This window comes from Benincasa hispida, chromosome 7 (assembly GCF_009727055.1).
Source record: "Benincasa hispida cultivar B227 chromosome 7, ASM972705v1, whole genome shotgun sequence".
NCBI lineage: Eukaryota > Viridiplantae > Streptophyta > Magnoliopsida > Cucurbitales > Cucurbitaceae > Benincasa > Benincasa hispida.
In genome coordinates, this window is record NC_052355.1 from 45050169 (window position 1) to 45070144 (window position 19976).

The window sequence follows — 19976 nt, forward strand, 5'->3', positions numbered from 1 at the left end:
TGAGTGATATTGTGGATTTTTAGAAAGATGGAATGCACTTTGGTTATCATAATAGAACTTAACTACTGTTTGATTGATACCAAAGTTTTCCATCAAGCCTTTTAACCATAATGCCTCTTTTATCACTTCTGAAATAGCCATATATTCAACTTTGGTAGTGGATAGGGCTATTATTGAATGTAGGTTAGCTTTCCAGCTTAGTAAATTTAGGCCATATAAGAAAAGATACCCTTTTAAAGACCTTGAATCTTGATTACAAGCAAAATCAGAGTCTACATATCCATAGAGCACAAGGTCTATCTGTTTACCACTTCTATAGATTAGTTTAGACTACTTGGACCAAATTAGATACCTAAGGATTCACTTAGTAGCTTCCCAATGCCTTTTCCCTGGGTTTGACATAAATCTACTCATTAGACTTGTATAATAGGATAGGTCAGGCCTAGTAGAGATCATGAGGTACATATGACTTCCTATAGCCTGACTATCAGGAACCATTTGCATATGCTTTAAGTGTTCTATGTCAGTTTCTTTAGGAGAATTATCCGAGGACAACTTAAAGTGTTGAGCAATAGGAATAGTCACAAGTTTAACATTGGACAAATTAAATTTTCTTATCACTTTCTCACAATAGTTTGCGTGGCTAATACTTAGGATAGAGGATCCCCCGTCTCTGTCTATTTCAATCCCAGGGATATTTTTAGATTGACCCATATCTTTCATGTCAAATTCTCTCTTTAGGATATTTTTGACATGATTTAGATCTTCTTTTATGGTCCCAACAAGCAACATATCATCCACATAAAGGAGAAGATACACCTTATTCTGATAAGAAGTGAGTTAATATAGGTGTAAATGTCATAAGTGCTTTTCTGAAAACAAATACTTTCAATGTAGTCATTGAACCTTATATACCAAAATCTAGGAGACTGTTTAAGACCATAAATGGACTTATTTAGAATCCTCTTTACCCCTTTCAACAAAACCTTTAGGCTGAACCATGTAGATGACCTCATCTAAATAACCATGTAAGAAGGTTGTTTTAACATCTAGTTGATCTAATTCAAAATTATACTGAGCAACCAGTGATAGAAGTAGTCTAATAGATGTTTGCTTGACCACTGGTGAGAAAATTTCAAAGTAGTCAATGTCTTCCCTTTGAGTGAAGCCTTTGGCCACTAACCTGGCTTTTCATTCTTGGAGGATTCTTCCTTTAGTTTGTAGATCCACTTAGAAGCTATTGCTTTGCACCCTTTAGGAAGGGGTGTTAGAGTCCATATGTCATTAACACTTAGTGATTGCATTTTTTCACACATAGCTTTAATCCAGTTCCTAGCATTAGGGAAGCTCGCTGCCTCCTCAAAATTGGTTGGTTCCTGGTCATTATGTGCTATGGTTTCATTTAAAAATAGGTTCATGTAGTTTGTTTCAGTATACCTAGCTGGTGGAACAATCACTCTTCTCTGCCTATCCCTGGCTAGAAAGTACTGACTCAAATCAGGTTATGCTTCAATGGTTTCTTCTTGTTGATCTTCAATAATACCTTCTTCTTCTGATTCATTAGGGGAATTATGATGTATTGACTTGTCTTTTTGGGCCTCCACCTCAATCCTAGTTGAAGGGCTTTTAGGAACCTCTATTGTAGTCTTTTCCTTTTGCATGAACATTTCCCTTTCTCTAAAGGTAACATCCCTATTGACTACAAACCTTTTCTCAGTTGGGCTCCACATCTTAAAGCCCTTTGCCCCTTTTATTATTTCTACACCTCTAACTACACACAAGTAATTTACCTTTTCCCCAACAAGAACTACCTTAGAATCTTTAAAAACCTCTAGTGTTCCACCCTTACCCCTGTATTCACACCCTACTGCATCTAGTATACCAAAGGAGATAAGGTTTCTTTTAAGAAGTGGGACATGTCTCACATTCCTTAGAAGTTTGATAGTCCCCTCTTTTAGTTTCATGGAGACTGACCCAATACATTTAATTTTACAGCCTTGGTTGTTCCCCATGTAACCCATCTCTCCATCTATTTCTTTGTATGAATTAAACCAAGGTTTTATAGGTGTCATATAGTAAGTACATCCGGAGTCTAAAACCTAATCATGTTTTTCAAGGGGGTTGACATGAGTAACCTTATCAAAGGTTGAGGCTAAGGCATCTGAATAGATATAGGAGCTTTCAACTATAGAAGCTTCAGGTAGCTTACCTTTCGGCTCCTTTTCTTTCTCTTGATTTTTCCTTTTAAGAATGAAAGAATCTTTGATTAAATGCCCTTTCTTTTTGCAATACTTACACTTGACTTTATGCTTAGGTTTGTTTTCATCTGTTTTTTTATTGCTTTCTATCCTTAGTTTGATTTGGTTTGAAATTTCCTTTTACAAACAATCCTTCTCCATTAGGTTGTTCCTTCTTGACTATTTGTAACTCAAATTCCCTAGTTCTTAAGGCAGAAACTATTGCATCAGTAGTTATGCTTTTCCTTCCATACTTCAGGGCATTTTTAATCTCCTTATAGGATTCAAATAGGAAATTTAAAAGTACATATGCTTCGTTCTCATCTCCTATTTTCTCCCCAAGATTCTTAAGTTCAACAAAATCTTTTTAAACTCATCTAGGTTATCAGAAAGAGTTTTTAAAGAATGCATTTTAAAAGTAAAAAACTTCTCCCTAAGATACATTTTTATTAGATACCTCCACTATCTCAATTCAGTGGGAGAGAAGGAAGCCGACCCAAATCTTCGATGGTAATTTTCAATCTTTCTTTTCTTTCTGTTCAAATAAAAATTCTCTCTCTTTTTTTTTTTTTTTTTTTTTTTTTTTTTTTTTGCGATTTGTAGTGATCAAAGAAGAAAATGAAACATGCAGTTTGATGAGCGGAATGAAGAAGAGAAGAGGAACACGAGCATGTACGTGGTTCAGCCTAACTCAAGGCCTACGTCCACGGGAAGGGATGGAGTTTATTACTTGATGATTTACAGAGATAAGTTTCTTTTACAAGTTTTTTTGTTTTGAGAAATGTAAAGAACAACATAAATGTAAAAGTATCTACTATTTATATTTGTATACATTTATGTAATAAAGCTGTTAAAGAAACTAGCCGGTTGGGCTTTGCTTAAGATTATTTTCTTCATTAACTGCGGACAAATTGGACACTTTAGGAGAGAATGTTCTCAATTAGTGACAAGCGATGGGAAGACAACCTCCCACATAGTCAATCAGGAAGTTAGACCAATGATAGAAGGTAAAGGACAACCAAGGGAATGGAAGAGAAGGGAAACAGGCGAACTAACCCAACATTTGAGAAGGATGTACACCTTCACTCAAAAGAAACCTGAGTCAGAAGACAAAGAGAATGCTCCAAAAATATAAAACTGTATGTATTTTCCAAACGCTTGAAATAAAACATCATTTCCATGCATAATTTATAGGTCAGTTGATTAGAATTTCCCATTCAACGTCACCGACCAAATGTGGACTACAAAATTCCATATTAAATTCAGTACCTCCATGCCTAATTAAAATGTCGTCCTTTTTCGATAATTAAGGAACGGTCAATTGGTTAGTTTTGTTTTTTATAGCTTATTGAATGAGTGTAATTTTTGGCATTTTATTCTCTTGGAGTTTTAAGTTCAAATTCTTACACTTTGTTGTACCTAAAAAGATATATATTATATTTCGAGATGTAGCCTAACTCTCTTCTTTAAACTTTGCTTTCAATTTTTATTATTCTTGGTCTCCAAAGCCTTTTGATTTATTACATATAGTTGAACAACCAAATTAATTGCTTAGACTTGTTTGGCTACAAGATATTACGTATTATTATAATGATGTGTCAAAGTGTATAACTCAACTAACATATAAATGTCTTAATGAATAAGACGACTTCTTTGTAGTCTTATTCTCCCTATTTTTTAGGGTACTAAAAGATTGATGATGTGGTTTTAAATGTGAATTTACTTGATAACATGGACATTTATTGAAGCCAAATAGGTTACTAAAATATTATATTTGGCTAAAAAAAAGGATATTGAATATTATGTGAGATAGGAAATTAACTCCATAATAATGATTAGCCATAATTATTGTTTTTCTTTAATTCAAAGACTTAAACTAGATCTTATGAAATTTAAAAGACCAAGAAATAAAAAAAGAATAGGACAAATTGCAAAATCCATCCCTAAAATATGGTGACAGTTATAATTACACCTCAAATTTTTAGTTAGACCCTCAAAATTTACAAGATGTTAAAATTGGATCTCAAACTTATGATAGTGATAAAAATTGGACCCCAAATTAATTAAAAAAAAATGATCCCTCAAACTTATATAAATGTTACAATTTCTACCATTATGTAAGGGTTCGTTTGGGTTGATTGAGAAAAAAGTGTTCTTCAAAAAATTCGTTTTTATTTAAATTCTTTTGATAAAAACGGTTTAAAATACACTTCAAAAGCTATTTTGAGTGGTTAAACATTCAATTTTTTTTTAAAATGATTTATTTTAAAACTAAACACTTGAAAATTTATTTCAAACACATCTTAAGTTTGAGGCTCTATTTTTACCATTGAGTTTTGAGGATATATATATATATATTTTGAAGAGTTTGAATTGTGGGATAGAGTTGTAAACTTCATTCTTTGTTTGTGTGAGGAGTTCATGGGTCTCATGCCTAAAAAATATTAATTCTATATTTTATTAACTCCCGATACTATCTTTTAAAATAAAAATTACGTTGTGGACTCCACAATTTTATGACCCCGGTTCTTGCCCCAAATGATTCATCAATTTTATTATTATTATTATTATACTATCATTGTTATTAAAAAAAAATGGAACAAAAGAAAAATAAGAAATAAAGACGATACCAAAATTTACAATACTTGAGATCTGATGTTCTTGCAAATGAAACGATTTGTCATTGCAATTTACTGCCTTTCAGGGAAGCTTTATGAATTTTTTTAAAAGGAAAATTTCACCTTTATTATTGTCTCAAAAGATATCCTTGTATTCAATGATGCTTCTATTATCCTTTCAGTTTTTTAATATCCATGATTATCGTAACTCATTTCAATCATTAATATGTTTTTCAAGGGCGCATTTATTCATAACTTTTTAAGTAACATTGCCAGTTATTTGCCTTTATTTTCTCTTAGTACTTTTATCATTATGGAAAGAAAAAAAAAACAAGAAATAAAAAGGAAAATACAAGAGAGGAAGGAACATATTGTTTTATAATAATACTCAAAATATATTATAAAGAAGTGTCGGTGATTGTGACTTTGATATTAGTTTTAATAATTTATTTTCTAAAGTGGGAGATAATGTTATAATTAATAATTATTGAATATCTGAATTAGAATGAAACTCTTGCATCTAACCACCAAATTGTGAATAATTGAATTCGAAGGTTGTTGAAAGAAACATGCAAGCATTTTAAATTAACCATAAGGTTTTATTTGAAATATTTGATTACTTGACATAAATAAGCAACTTGAGAAAAAAAAACCCGTCAGATGGATCCAATGCTCCCTCGGGAATGATTTACAAGTGGATCTGGTTGGCAGTTAAGTCTAAATTTGCTTCTATTTTATTTAAATATTTTGAAAATTAGAATCATATTTATAATTCGGACGACTAAAGATCCCATTTATTAATTTGACAAAACTTTTGTCATATTTCAAGTTCCAAAACATTGCTAGAAAAAAAAGAAAAGAAAAGAAAAGAAAAGAGGCCACATTGCAGGCAATTCATGAATCAGCAACATAATTGCCTGTTTAACATTTTGATTAATATATATATATATATACTCATGGTCTTAAGTTTTGTTTTGATTCTAGTTTAATTTTATCTTTAAAAGGTTACTTTTATCTCTAAATTTTGAGTTTTCATTTAGTCACAACAAAATTGGTAAGTTTTTATCCTTGCATATTGAGTTCAATTTCGATCCATTTCAGTATTTTAAACTTTTGTCCTGAGTTTTTATTAAACCCACTTTGATACTTTGACGTTAAATTTTAATTATAATTTAACCATAATGAAACATTATTTTTAATTATAATTAATTTAATTCCTTTAAATAAATTAATAGTCATTAATATCAAGAACCAAAAATGAATATTTAATTTTAAAAAAAAAATTAAGATTGAAAGTGTGAATCTTAAAGTTCAAGAGATTAAATTGAAACAAAATTAAAAAATAAAAACATAATATTTTAAAACCTAGAAACCAAATCGAAATTAAATCTAAAATTCAAGAACAAAAGTGTAACATTTTGAAACCAAAAAAACAAATGAAAACTAGGCCCAAAACCTTAAACCAAAAGGTATTATTTCAAAACAGAAAAAAAAAATGTGGAGAGATTGTGAAGAACGTTAATGGGCATTGCAAATTACAGATCAGACAGAGACATGAGACACCAAAGTATTATTCCTGCTATTAATAACTGGCAGCAGCTAAAGTCAAGCTGTCTAATCTAATGTTTGACCGACAGTTGTAGCCAAACTTTACCTGCTCCTATGCTTAGCCTCAATGAAGCAAGTGGGTCCTAATATAGTACATTAATATATTATAGGTCTTGATTAATTTATAAATTATATCGTTCACTGATGTCTTTATTTAAAAACAATATCTACTAATCATACCATGTGAACTAAATAGATGAGCCTGTACTATCTACATGCAATGAAAATTCTTTCCCAAGTGCCAAATTTTAGAAATGAAAATCGCTCATGCCCCAAACCATGTTTGGCCTAGATTTGCTTCTTTACAAGATCAAAGCAATCTATATTAGCAGAAGGAAGATATACTTCAGAATGTCATTAAGTACTGGTTAACCCCAATCCGAAAGAAAAAAAAAATCAAAGGGGTTCTCTGTTCACAAGGAGTAGGTACAAGGAAAAGGAAAAGGGTTCTTCAAATCACAACATGATTCAGCTATGGAACTTCGAGAAAATGATAGTAACAAAAGTGTAAGACACAAGAATAGGCGTATGATACAAATTTAGCAGTATGGTGGCTGGCTAACAGGGAGAAAAAAATTAACACTGGGACAAATAATATATGATTGCTATGGAACAACTAATCTTCCTTAACTCGTGCTTCGAAACCACCCCCTGCTCTCTTCTCTAATGAGTAAGGCATATAGGTGCCAAATATTCTATCCCATGTAACAAAAAATGGCTGCGAAAAGTTATACTTACTGCCATATAGCTGGTGATGGACATCATGATATGCAGAATTGTTTCTGAAGAACACATGGAAAAGGTTCCCAGGAAGCCATAATCCACAATGGTCATCCACTGTTTTGATGGTGGCAAAGGAAAAGAAAAAGATGGAAACTCGAGGTGACATCCCAGAAACGAGAAAAGATAAAGCCCCACCAATTGTGTCAAGGAGAAGACCCTCCAACGGATGATTGTATAAAGCTCCAAATGCATAAGGTACAACCAAACGGTGATGCTGGGAATGGACGTGCTTGTATAGAAACTTGTTCTGATGCATGTATCTGTGAATAAAATACTGCCAAGTGTCCAACACCAGCATCGCAACAATAAACTGAACTACGATTGTTAGCCAAGATTTTGAACCTGCAGCAACCTCCCCATCATTTTCAGTCACCTACATGATAAGTTAAGAACAAATCAGCAAAAGGCAATGATCTATGTCAAATCCACTCAGCTGTAGAAAATACACCGTGAAAAATAAAGAGAAGTCCAAACATTAGCCACATTATGACTTGCTAAATTTTAGTGAATAAATTACACGTCAATTACATTAGATGCAGACTGCCAGACTGGTAAATGAATTGACCAAGTAATGTTCAGCATGCAAGGAAAAATGATTAGATCCAGCATATCTGAAATTAATTGCAGGATCTTCAGACAAATGCTCAACTGATATAACATTGCAATTTTGGCCCCTTACAAGTAAGCTCTTCAATTCCTTCATTTTCAGGAATGCGTAGGTTTTCCATCTCACAGAAACTGACTTCAACACAACAAACCAATTTCTGTTTCTTAATCATATTGAAGAATGGCTAAAGGACATTTACAGCCAGTACTCAGTGAGAAAACAAATATATGAGAAAGAAATCAGACACTGAAAAGGACTGTAGAGTAAGTCAATCTGATAGTGTTCTGGTGGGTTGTACCATAGAGACACGTGTATTTAAGAAATGTGGGCCAAGATGCTACACTTTAGAAACTAATATTCAAGGACGGCAAAACCCATAAGAAGATGCTCTTGATGTGGAAGGTTAGAATTGAAACACAGCTGAGTAATCTCGGATGTAGACCGGCGATGAAATAAAAGGTGCACAAAAGACCACAAGTCTATCAACCTAGACTAACAGTGTCTCTGCTAAAATGATATCTATCCAAACAGGATAAAAAATTTTAAATTATTTCTTCTACTTTCAACTAGCTTCCTTCCTTTCCCTCAACCACCTAAATTCCAAGACATATGGGGGAAAGAGATCAAAACTTATGCACCATCAACCGCTAGTTGTAAGTAGTCAATTTGGTGACATCCATCATGAGACAGCTTGTTAAAGCATAATTATGTATCGGTTAAATCTTCATTTACTTGCTGTAATCAGTTTTACTTTTTCTCATTTTTGTTTGAAATTCATATTTTATCTCTACCAATGACCTGCTGACAGTTGGTGACCTATTCCCCCCTTTAGGTTTTCTTTTATGTATGCCAGCACCCCTATAGTGTAATCAATGGAAAAATATTGAATTCCATATTTCTCTCCCAGATTTTCTCTTTATTCTACAGTTTTATACAGCTCACGGATTGAGTTTTGCTTTGAGATGCACACACCACAGAAATATTACACAAAAGTTTCCTAAGAAACCACTGGTCAGACAAGCTCTTTCAATAGAAAATGCTTATTCATATGACTAACTAATCAAAATTAAAGTACAGTATGAGATTTTGGAATGCTCCTTTTTCTTTTGCTTCTATTCTTTCTTTCTTTTGGAGGGGAGATAAAAATTTTCAACTAGAGTAGTTCAAGAATCATGGATGAAATATTTTCGTGGAAAGTGACCTAACCTGGTGAAGTAAATGATTCAGAACTATCTAAAAGAGTTTTCAGAAAATAATATATCGATCAATCTTGGTCTGCAAGACTAGGAAGTACCCAGGTCCAACCCTCCACAACTGATGCAGGTAATATAGCTCGTAAAGTGTAACAAGAACTAATCAAAACACAGACCAGCAATAAATTCCGTAGTGCTAATCACTAGTACAATTACTTCTCAACAAAAATAGTCCAGTCTTAATGCTTCGAAATCTAGTGTCCACAAACCCATGAGAACTACAAGCAAGTGGGGGACCGGGGAGAAGTAAATTTCGCAAGAGATTGTTACATTTTCCGTATAACTCAGTGCCACCTCTTTCAACTATTAATACCCTATTGATATTTGATCCTTGACTTTATACAATGGTCTCGACAAAGTTACAAAGTCGGATGAAAAGCACATACAAATAGAAATTAAATGAACTTGAATGGACATTATGCAATGCATACCTTAAACAAAAGGATTGCAACGACTGCTTGAATAGTCTGTTGAAGGAAAACGCCTCTAACCACAGTGCTTTTGGACACTAAGTTCTTCTCCTGCTCATCTTTCTTGGAGTGCAACCGGTAGTTCTCAAATGAGCCAAGAAGAATATAAAACCCAGAATATAGCCAATAAACCAGAATTGGTACAAAAGTTCCCAAAATTTGATCAGAGATTACAGAACCCATCTTGGAAAAGGACGTAGAACCAATCAAATACGAAAGCCCAAAAGCAGCCGGAATTGCATTAGGAACCAAAAACCCAAATCTCAGCTCCCCGTACAGTTTTCCGGCAGGTAAAGAAAGAGCAGGAAGGGAATCCCAAATCCAACTCCTATGATGGGAAAGGAGAATAGAGAATAAGGGATAGCCTTCCCACACTTGCCTTCCCACAAGAAGGGAAAGAAATGAAACAAACAACACCCAAAATCAACGAAGGAAGGGGAAAATGAAAAGGATTCGAGCTAGGGTTTACAGAAAAAACAAAGAAAAATCTGTGGAAGTGGTACGAATCATGGAAGAGAGAGGATGGAGATCGAGAAGAATCAAACTACGTCGTTTTTTTTATTTTTTTTAAAAAATATTAATTATTCCTTTCCAACGATGAAAATGTCGTCGTGGAGGAGAAAAGGTTCGATTCGGAGTTCATACACGTGGCAATCTTTCAAAGAGCCAAAAAGAGGCCCAGACTGATCAAGGGCTGTGATTGAATGCTTCAGATTAATACCTCGAATCGAACCGAACCGAACCGAACCACTTATTTAAATAGCTCATATTCCGTCAGTGAACCGGTTAACGGTTCAGTCGCTTCTGGTTTTCACAAACTATCGGTTCGGACCGGGTTATTTCCCGATTTGGTCTGAAAGCGTTGTTCGAAAGCAAACGTGGCGGTATGCGTTGAATGGACGCACTTGCTGGGGTCTCCTATATAAACCGGTCGCGGCCTTTCGAAACTTCCACAGCTACGGTGAAGTTTCGCTCGACAGTCGACACAAAGGTACAATTTTTAATTCCTTTGTAAACAAGAATATTTGTTTTCGGTTTGATTGTTTTTCCCATTATTCCAACGTTGTGTCACAACTTTTTCAAAACAATCTTCGTTATCTCCTTCCAATCCTGTAGGAGGTATTTGGGTTTTCGTTAAAATGCCGGCAGATTTCTGTTCAGAGCGTGGTTTGTTCGGGGGGGCTATAGTTAGCACATTCCCTCTTAGATTCCAGGTTTGTCTTCTTTAATTACAATTCTGTCTGTTTCCCTTTTGCTGTATCACTTTCTTGTCTTTATTTTATTCATGAAATTTATATATTTAACTCGTGATTGTTGTAACTGTAGGACGTGAGCAACATCCGGCAAGTCCCTGATCATCAGGTTGGTAGGCTTTTGATGTTTCTATGAAGATAGTTAAGGTTATTTTATATTAAAAGCCACGGAGTATGCAAAATTACTAAAGTTTTTTTTTTCTTTCTTATTTAAATATGTTTGTGGTGGGTTCAAAGGAAGTGTTTGTGGATCCATCTCGGGATGAAAGCTTGATCTTTGAGCTTTTAGATTTTAAGCATGATGTTTGTGACAATGGAAGTGCTGTTTGGTTCCTTCAAGACCTTGCCACTGAGCAGGATGCTGAAGGAAGCGTGGTAATCTTACTTTTACTTTATTATATTTTCCTCTCCTCTTGCTTACTGCCTGCTCTGTCTGCTGTTGGTTTAACATCCAAGTATTAACTAGTAAGCAACAATGTGAGATGGGTTCGCTTGTGTTTTGACTCAAAGCACAGTCATCTTTTGTTACTATTTTGCCTTCTGTCCCACTGGAGAATTGCTTTGACGCTTTCGTGAATCCAATTAGTTTTTATCTATAAATAAATGTTTGCTTCATTGTTTCGTTTCTTTGTATATATCGTCTCTTCTTGCATGCATACCATCAGATATCTAATGATACTCTGAACTTGAGCTCTTGATATTATGTAATTTCGTGGAATCATATGGTCTATTTTACTTGCAATACTTCTCCAGGTGATTGAGCAATCCGGGGTGATCGAGGCACCTGGACTATGTTATGGTAATATACCTTCTGTAGTTACAACTGCCGTTGGCCAAATGGTATGTGTCATAATAATACTCATTTTACTTCCTGTTGAGTTCTATCTGTAAAATTTGCATGCCAGGTAGTAGTTATTGTTTATCATGGCCTTCAACTCCAACCATTAGCTATCAAATTAGAGATGTCATGTTACTTAGAATTTGCGGTAATTTTATAAATTTGGCCTTTCTGTATGTCTTGGGTTAGCTACTTCCGAGTTAGTTTCTTCTGTTTTTATATGCATTGTGTGAATCACAATATTTGAACTGTTCAGCTGACAACATATCTCATAAACAAGATGAAAGACTAGAAGTAGAGGGAAGAAGAAGAGGATAACAGTTAATAATCAAACTAAGCTTCAATAAGGGATTTCACCCCCCCGCACACACACACACACAAAAAGAAAAGAAAACTCCCTCTGGAATCTCCATTCTCTTTAGCTCACTTGTGGAATGTAACACATTGAGAATTACATGCCTCTGTTATAATTATAAAATAAATAATTATAGCGTACTAACAGAAGGATCACGTGGCACGGTACTACTCTTTCACTTAAAATTGTCTTTATTTGTCATGCTCAAGGTGATGCCAGCATTACTGTTAATTTCATTGTTTCTACTTTATATTATATCTTTCGTAGTTCTTTTGGTTTAAATTTGTTGGGTGGTATGTATCTGCTAGAGATACTAGGCTTGTCAAAACTTTGTTGTTATTTTGCTTATGAGGGTCATCAGATATCAATTGAACTTCGTTGCATTCCACATTTCCTTGAACTTCTTTCCAGTTTTCCTGCTCAATTGTTAGCAGTTGTTATGGTTACAAATCTCCATGACTTTATCACGCCCTTTCTTCCCTTCTTATTCAATGGGTCTTGTTTCTGTCCATGTAGTCAATTTCAAAGGGCCGGCAAGGAAGAGAAGCTCAAAATATTGTCAGGGTAACCTCTCTTAATTTTCTTTACCCTTGTGCTTTGATGGTTCCCAATGCTTTATAAGGTAAATCTGTTTATTACTTTATGCAGGTTTATTTGGCGAATCTTCGTCTGAAAGGAGTTGGTACAGATGTGCTAATCTCTGCTTATGAACCCATTGTCATAAAGTAAGTAATTACTCTCAAATAAAAGGAAACAAACAATTAGTAGAATTTGAAGTGAAATAATTAGTTAAATTAGTCTCTGCTTAGATGCATAGTTCGTACTATTTACATCACCACTCCACACAGTCCCTTGACAAACTTAATTGGGGTGTCACATTCCCCTCACTACAAAAGATACCCATTTACTTTCCCATTGGAAAGACACCTATAGGTGTTGGGGCTTTCCCTATTTCATTCATTCAATAGAATGTGTCTCTAGTCTTAAAAAAATGAAAGATACCCTCCATGATACGATAAATATGACGTGGTCCTCATGTTTTTTCTTCGTGTATTGAAGCGTATGGGAACTTAGACTTAATCCTATCAGGCTATCGCTACCCGTAGCCCACACTTTCAGTTTGGCCAACCTCAACTGTGAAACATAAAATAGTAGTTGTGTCAGGAAACCCCTAGTGATAGGGAACCTTACCAACTCTCTTAAATATGGGATTGGGACCATACCAATGTAGGGGATATGCTATCATTCTCCTTCTTGCCACTGGCCTCTGTCTGCGAAATATGAACAAACATTTGAAATTGCTAGCTCTCTTCATACAGTCTACTTGCATGCATAATCCACACTATTTATATCACTCTACATGTACAGCCCCGTAATAGGGTCCACTGCCTTCGCTACAAAAGATGCCTACCGGATGCATAACTAACTTGAAAGCTAAATAGCTAATTACCCTCTGTTTTCCTTCTTGTACATGAAGCATTTGGGGAATTTTACTTATCTAGTTTGAATTTTTTTGCGAGTCTTTAATTTGAAATTTAAGATTAGTACACTGTTGATTGACTTCCTTTACAACCAAGGCTAATAGCCAGATTGAACTGTTAAGGTCTGGCACAAGAATACATGATTCTGAGAAACTCGAGAAAATGCATATTGAGATGGATCCCGAGAGGATGGTCAACTGTTTCAATCATTGTATAGAATTGTAGGGTGTTGAGGGACCAAGCAGAACCATCCATTTTAGTTGGCCAACTTGGCTTCGTTACCTTTTTATAACTGGCCCTGTCTGAAGCAAAGCCCATTTTCTTACCTCTTCACAAATCACAACCCAAATAGAATTCATTCGTGCAGCTAGCATAGCATATTTTTCTTGCACCTATCACGTACAATTCGAATACCTGTAATTTTGCTACATTGTTGTGGTTGCAGTCCTTTGAGCGAAAGTGCTAGTTCAGTTGGCTCTGGTTTGGCCACTCCTGCCTCACAATCCGGATGCATGCCAATGGCTGAAGTATTCAAACTCGCAGTTTCCAGCTTTAAAGTCTACGACTGGAGCCTTTTCGGCACATCTGCCTAATCATTTTAAAGAGGAGATAGTTTCATCGTGAATTCTTATTTCATTTGGATGTTAAAAGTAGCTAGCTAGCTAAGGTGAGTCTGATATGTTACATTGGGAATGTTCCTGCTGCTCTCTTCAGTGTGGAAATTGTTTGTAGAGGTTTTAGGGCTGTCATTGTTGTTGGTTTTTTATTTTACTTTATGGGAAGTTGAAGATAAGAAGTAGCAAATGTGAATAGCGGCAACCCCTTTAAGGTGGACAAAATAGAACAAGCATTAGCTGTTTGTAGTAGGACCCCATATTTCTGTATCAGTCAATCACGTGGCAAACAAAAGGTTTGAATATTAAACCAATGACTGACTGGCCATATCATGTAGCTACTTTGTGTTTTCACACATGCAACGGTGACCTTTTTCTTGAATATATATATATATATATATATATATATTATTCCGAATTTAGTTGCTAATGTTTCAAATTAGTCATTTTAGTCTATAAGGTTTTAAGAATAGGGTTTAAAAATCCATCCACAAATAAATTGATTAAATTGAAATAAAAAATTTAATGAATGGCTTATGTGGAAAGATGACTTGAAAAGAAAAAGTAGTATATTTTAATATCTCTATCTCTTCTTTCCTCTCTCTCCTCTCTCCATTAGACTTTACAGTGTTACACTAGGGTTTTGTCTTTTTTTTTATCGTTCCAGTTCATTCTTATTACATTCAATTCAAAACTCTAAAATTTCATCCAGTCATATACCAGAGATCAAAGCTTTTCCCAATTTTTCACTTCCTTCCAACTATTCTCTCTCTCTTTTCCATCTCTCCTTCAAATTCAGTAGTCAAAATTAACTTGTTCCTAATGGGGTGATTGCTTTAACTTTGTGGAGCACTTTCTTCAATCAGAAAAAGTAGAGGTACCTCACTTTGAGTTAGTTTTGGCTACTGATTTTGCCGGAGAGATGGAAAGGAGAGAGCAAATAGAAAGAATTGCAAAGGGAGGTGAAAAATTGGGGCAAGTTTTGATATTTGCAATTTTAGGGTTGTGAAACGAAAATTTTAGTGAAATGGGACAGTTAAAAAAAACCGTAATACTTGTACAGTCGAATGGAGAGGGGAGAGAGAAGAAAGAAATATTGAAATATATATTTTTCTCTCTGTCAGTTTTTATTTAAATTTAATCCATCTATTTAGATGAACTTTTTTAAACTTATTTTTGAAAATCAAGGGACTAAAATGACTAATTTGAAATATAAGAGATCACAAATGTCATACTAAAAAGGTATTTTTATCAGAAAAAAAAAAAAAAGAAATTATTGGTGGGTGTCTTGCATCAAATTATTGTCTAATCTTCTAATAATTGCGAAAGGAACAACTACTACTCTTAACCCCTTTGAAATTACCTTTCTTCTGGTTGTTTTTTTCAAATATTTTTGGATAAGAATCTTGACTTTTGATATATCATTAACTGCTATACTTTCCCATAGATTATGAGAGAAAAAGTATAATGCAATTGCAAAAGCAGATTAAGCAAAGATTAGAAAGAAAATGAAGGTTTAGAAGTGTACAGTTGTTATGATTACAGCACTTTATCACTACCTCCGTGGGAGGAGAGAAAGTGAGGTGGCCATATGAGTGTTTTTTTTTTTTTTTTTCTTATTAATTTTCGATAAAGGAAGTTTGAGTTGATGGATGAAAAAAGGGAGGAAGAAGAGTCCTGGTCCAGGACGACATTCCATTTAAAGCGGAAGATGGGAGATGGGGCCAATGCCAATGGGTTCCGATTAGTCCGATTATAACTGTAGCCATGTGGGTTGCCCTCTCTCACCAGTCCCTTCACAACTCCCTTCTTCCCAACTCTATTTTTGAGCTCCCTTTTCTCGGACAGTTTTCTCCAACCACTCCATTTTGTTTTAGTTGCAAGGTAAAAATCAAATTATCCACTTTTCAAATGTAATCAAACTATCTGTCACGATCAAACATATATATATATATATATATACCTCCTTCATTTTCTAAAATTTAGATTCTCTTCATACAAAAGTTCATTGGATTTAAGGGAGAATGGACATTTGGATTACCATATTTATTTTGCAATATTATAAGATGTGATCTAGCATTTGAATATTCTCAAACATTCTAGAATGCTTCTTTTACCCTTCTTTGTTTCATAGATGTATATATTTCTTCCTTTATTTTCATTTTATAATAAGGATGCTTTCAACTATAGCAAAATAAGCCAATTTGTTTATAGATCTATCATGGTTTAATTTTAAGCAAATTCTCTATTTAAAATAATCACCCTTAAATAAATATTATCAACCATATATTTCACGATTTTTTGTTATATCATAATTGTTTTTATTTTGTTTGAAAGATATTTATATTTATATTTAAATTAATATATATATTATTGAGAAAAATAACATATGAAAATAATATTAATTTAAAAAGAAGTTCAAATTAATATAGTTATATTAATTTAAGATATTCTTGATGAAAATTCTTACAAAACAAATATAGTTATCTAAATTTCAAAAACAATAACAAGCTTTTAAAAACTATTTTTTAAAAAAAAATGGCTTGATTTTTTAAAATATGGGTAAGAACTATATAACAAAGTAAGAAATCTAGAGGTAGAAGAATTGTGCATATGTTTAATTTTTAAAAACAAAAATCAATATTCAAATGGATACCAAAAAAGACGTTAGAAACTTATTTGTAAGAAAAATTATAAGAAAGTTACGGAATATTTAGATATCCATATATTTTATTCACATGATAACGTATGTTCATATTAATTTAATATAAGATGAATTTATATTAAAACAAGTTATGTTATATTTGTCTTTAAAGGGTTGTTTGTTTTTACAAGTTAAGTTATATTTGTCTTTTAAGGGTCGTTTGTTTTTTGTGAATGTAGATAGTTGGAATCTTTATATGCCAATAATTATAGATGTTTGAAATTACAAATTTATGACATTTTTAAATAACTATGTTTATTTTGTAGTTTTATAGATAACAATGAATATTTGGATAATTTTATCTGTCTCGTAAGATTTCTACTCGAATCTTGAATTTACATAATGTTCCAAGAATGCTCTGGGGATTATTCATTAATATATAATTACTTATATGATATTTTTTAATTAATTTGAATTTCCTTTTAAAGAATACCTTCATATCATTTTTATATGTTATTTTATCAATATATATTCATTTAAGATTTTGTATGAAATACATGTCAATTTAAATTTAAATTTGAATATCTTTCTAAAAAAAACTATGGAATAACCAAAAAAGGGTAACATACGATAGATTCATTGATTGATAGATAGATAGATAGAGGGTAAAAAAAGGTAAATATGGTGTATAAAAAAAAGCGCATACATGAGATGCCCTCCACATAAGAATACAGAAAATCAATATTTTAGAAGGGTATCTAAAACTCTCAAGATGTTCGAAAGCATATATGAGATGTCAAGACATCTTACATTACAGTAAAACAAACACGATTGTCCAAATGTCCACTGTATAGGAATGTTGATGCCCACAAAACACACCGGCCCTAATAGTTTTTTCTTTAATTTAATTTACATTAATACAATATGTTATTTATTAAACCAAGTTAGTTATATTGTTTTGAGATTTTTTAGCCTATTTAGTATTAATATTGATTTCGATTTACACTTGAACTTGTTGAAGGAAACCTTTTTAGAGAAACAATACCAATTTGTGAAGGATTTTCTTAAATATTGGATGATCACGGCTGGAATAATAAAACATATCAATATTTTCATTTTATAATTCATTTGAAATTAGATTGATAGGTATAGACCATGAAATTCAAATGGAGTTTATTTTTATGTATAAATTCAAAATATTTAAAAAAAAATAGAAAACTCAAAATTGAATTGCTTTCAAATAACATGCGTTCTAAACAAAAAAAAAAAAAAAAAAAAGGTTTAAAAAAAAAAAAAAAAAAAAAAAAATGGTATTGAAAACAAAAAATGGGCGTCCTGTTAAATAACCATTTATGCTTTTTTTTTTTTTTTAATATCTTTCTATTTTCTGTTTAAGAAAAAGAAATCATTCATGTTTAGTTTTTCTTTTTAATAACGATGATAATAGTGTTCACACGAGGTTTCCGGAGAAACGTGACGTCGTGGACTTGAACTTGAGTTGGTGTTGATATTAGAGTTGATTTGATGCGATATGGTTCGATCTCTAATATTTGATCCTTTGATTCTCTCTCGGTTGGGTGGATGCGCTTGACTTGAAGAAGGCAAACACCAAACGTTCTTGTAGAAGTCTTGGAAGAATATTTGTGTCTTCAAAGGTCTTTTGTCTTATAGGAGTGCAGCTTCTGGAAGTTTTAAGTAGAAGTTTTGGAAGAGTATTTGTGTCTTCAAAGGTCTTCTGCCTTATAGGAGTGCAGCTTCAGGAGTCTTGGAAGCTTGGAGTAGAAGTCTTGGAAGAGTATGTGTATCTTCAAAAGTCTTCTACCTTATAAGAGTGCAGCTTCAGGAGTCTTGGAAGCTTGAAGTAGAAGTCTTGGAAGAGTATTTGTATCTTCAAAGGTCTTCTGCCTTATAGGAGTGCAGCTTCAGAAGTTTTGGAAGCTTGAAGTAGAAGTCTTGGAAGAGTATTTGTGTCTTCAAAGGTCTTCTGCCTTATAGGAGTACAGCTTCAGGAGTCTTGGAAGCTTGAAGTAGAAGTCTTGCAAGAGTATTTATGTCTTCAAAGGTCTTCTGCCTTATAGGAGTACAGCTTCAGGAGTCTTGGAAGCTTGAAGTAGAAGTCTTGGAAGAGTATTTGTATCTTGAAAGTTCTTCTGCTTTATAGAAGTGTAGCTTTAGGAGTCTTGGAAGCTTGAAGTAGAAATCTTCATGTAGCTTTAGGAGTCTTGGAAGCTTGAAGTAGATGTCTTGGAAGAGTATTTGTGTCTTCTTCAAAGGTCTTCTGCCTTATAGGAGTGCAACTTCAGGAGTCTTGGAAACTTGGAGTAGAAGTCTTGGAAGAGTATTTGTATCTTCAAAGGTCTTCTGCCTTATAGGAGTGCAACTTCAGAAGTCTTGGAAGCTTGAAGTAAAAGTCTTGGAAGAGTATTTGTATCTTCAAAGGTCTTCTGCCTTATAAGAGTGCAGCTTCAGGAGTCTTGGAAGCTTGAAATAGAAGTCTTGGAAGAGTATTTGTGTCTTCAAAGATCTTCTGCCTTATAGGAGTGCAGCTTCAGGAGTCTTGGGAGTCCTCTATTTGTTAGTGAATTCTCTCTGGTCTTCCAAGTATAGAAAATTTTACCCTTACAAATGAAGAGAACTCAGGTGGGCTTCGTGGGCTAGTTGATCCATGGCCTGACCTTTGGGCCCAATTAATTGGTTTTGGGCCTGATCTGAAATTTGGGTCCAATTCAATTTTTTTTTTTTTTTTTTTTTTTTTTTTTTAGTTTGGACTTTAAGCCCAAATAGTAATATCAAATTGTACCAATTTAATCTCATTTGATTCATCCGTGTGACGTCATCGAAACTTGTCTTCAATTCAAGTTGGGACATGTGTTAATTTAGCCAACGACGTGGTGACTTGTGATTGGTTCAAAATTTTTCATTCAACAAATAGTTTATGTTTTTAGTTTTTTTTTTTTAGTACATAATATCTTTATTTCAGGAGTTAGGGCCTTGGTTGAAGTTATATACCTCAAACAATTAGGAACCTTGTTAATATTTTTCTAGGCTCTTTTAAGAATTAAGCCATTCTAGATATTTCTACGGGTGTTATCCCTATCTAAAGAAATTTTCCAGAATATATATATATTTACTTTTACATACTTCAACGTAATTCTAAAAAAAATCTATTATACATATTTCCAGAAACTTTTAGAATAGTTAGTGTTGATTCTACT

The 19976-nt window shown here is 33.4% G+C and overlaps 2 protein-coding genes across 2 annotated transcripts; one reads left to right on the forward strand and one right to left on the reverse strand.

Annotated features, from left to right (window-relative positions):
- Nucleotides 1-6805: 6805 nt before the first annotated feature.
- On the reverse strand, nt 6806-10142 carry LOC120081486 (sphinganine C4-monooxygenase 2). The gene is made up of 2 exons (XM_039036421.1): nt 9538-10142; nt 6806-7619 (listed from the first exon to the last, which is right to left on the reverse strand). Exons 1-2 carry the CDS (start codon nt 9757-9759, stop codon nt 7080-7082), a joined length of 762 nt encoding a protein of 253 aa, XP_038892349.1. The 5' UTR covers nt 9760-10142; the 3' UTR covers nt 6806-7079.
- A 362-nt stretch (nt 10143-10504) lies between these two features.
- On the forward strand, nt 10505-14454 carry LOC120081487 (ran guanine nucleotide release factor). Its single transcript, XM_039036422.1, has 8 exons — nt 10505-10567; nt 10693-10790; nt 10903-10938; nt 11067-11204; nt 11583-11669; nt 12539-12586; nt 12671-12747; nt 13949-14454. Exons 2-8 carry the CDS (start codon nt 10716-10718, stop codon nt 14094-14096), a joined length of 609 nt encoding a protein of 202 aa, XP_038892350.1. The 5' UTR covers nt 10505-10567; nt 10693-10715; the 3' UTR covers nt 14097-14454.
- Nucleotides 14455-19976: the final 5522 nt, after the last annotated feature.

What these genes read in the sequence shown, in the direction of transcription:
- LOC120081487 (XM_039036422.1), top strand. Translation starts at nt 10,716, where the DNA reads ATGCCGGCAGATTTCTGTTCAGAGCGTGGTTTGTTCGGGGGGGCTATA. An exon ending in CAACTGCCGTTGGCCAAATG is followed by an intron (nt 11,670 to 12,538) that starts GTATGTGTCATA and finishes CTGTCCATGTAG; the next exon opens with TCAATTTCAAAGGGCCGGCA. An exon ending in TATGAACCCATTGTCATAAA is followed by an intron (nt 12,748 to 13,948) that starts GTAAGTAATTAC and finishes TTGTGGTTGCAG; the next exon opens with TCCTTTGAGCGAAAGTGCTA.
- LOC120081486 (XM_039036421.1), bottom strand. Translation starts at nt 9,759, where the DNA reads ATGGGTTCTGTAATCTCTGATCAAATTTTGGGAACTTTTGTACCAATT. An exon ending in TTGCAATCCTTTTGTTTAAG is followed by an intron (nt 7,620 to 9,537) that starts GTATGCATTGCA and finishes CTTATCATGTAG; the next exon opens with GTGACTGAAAATGATGGGGA.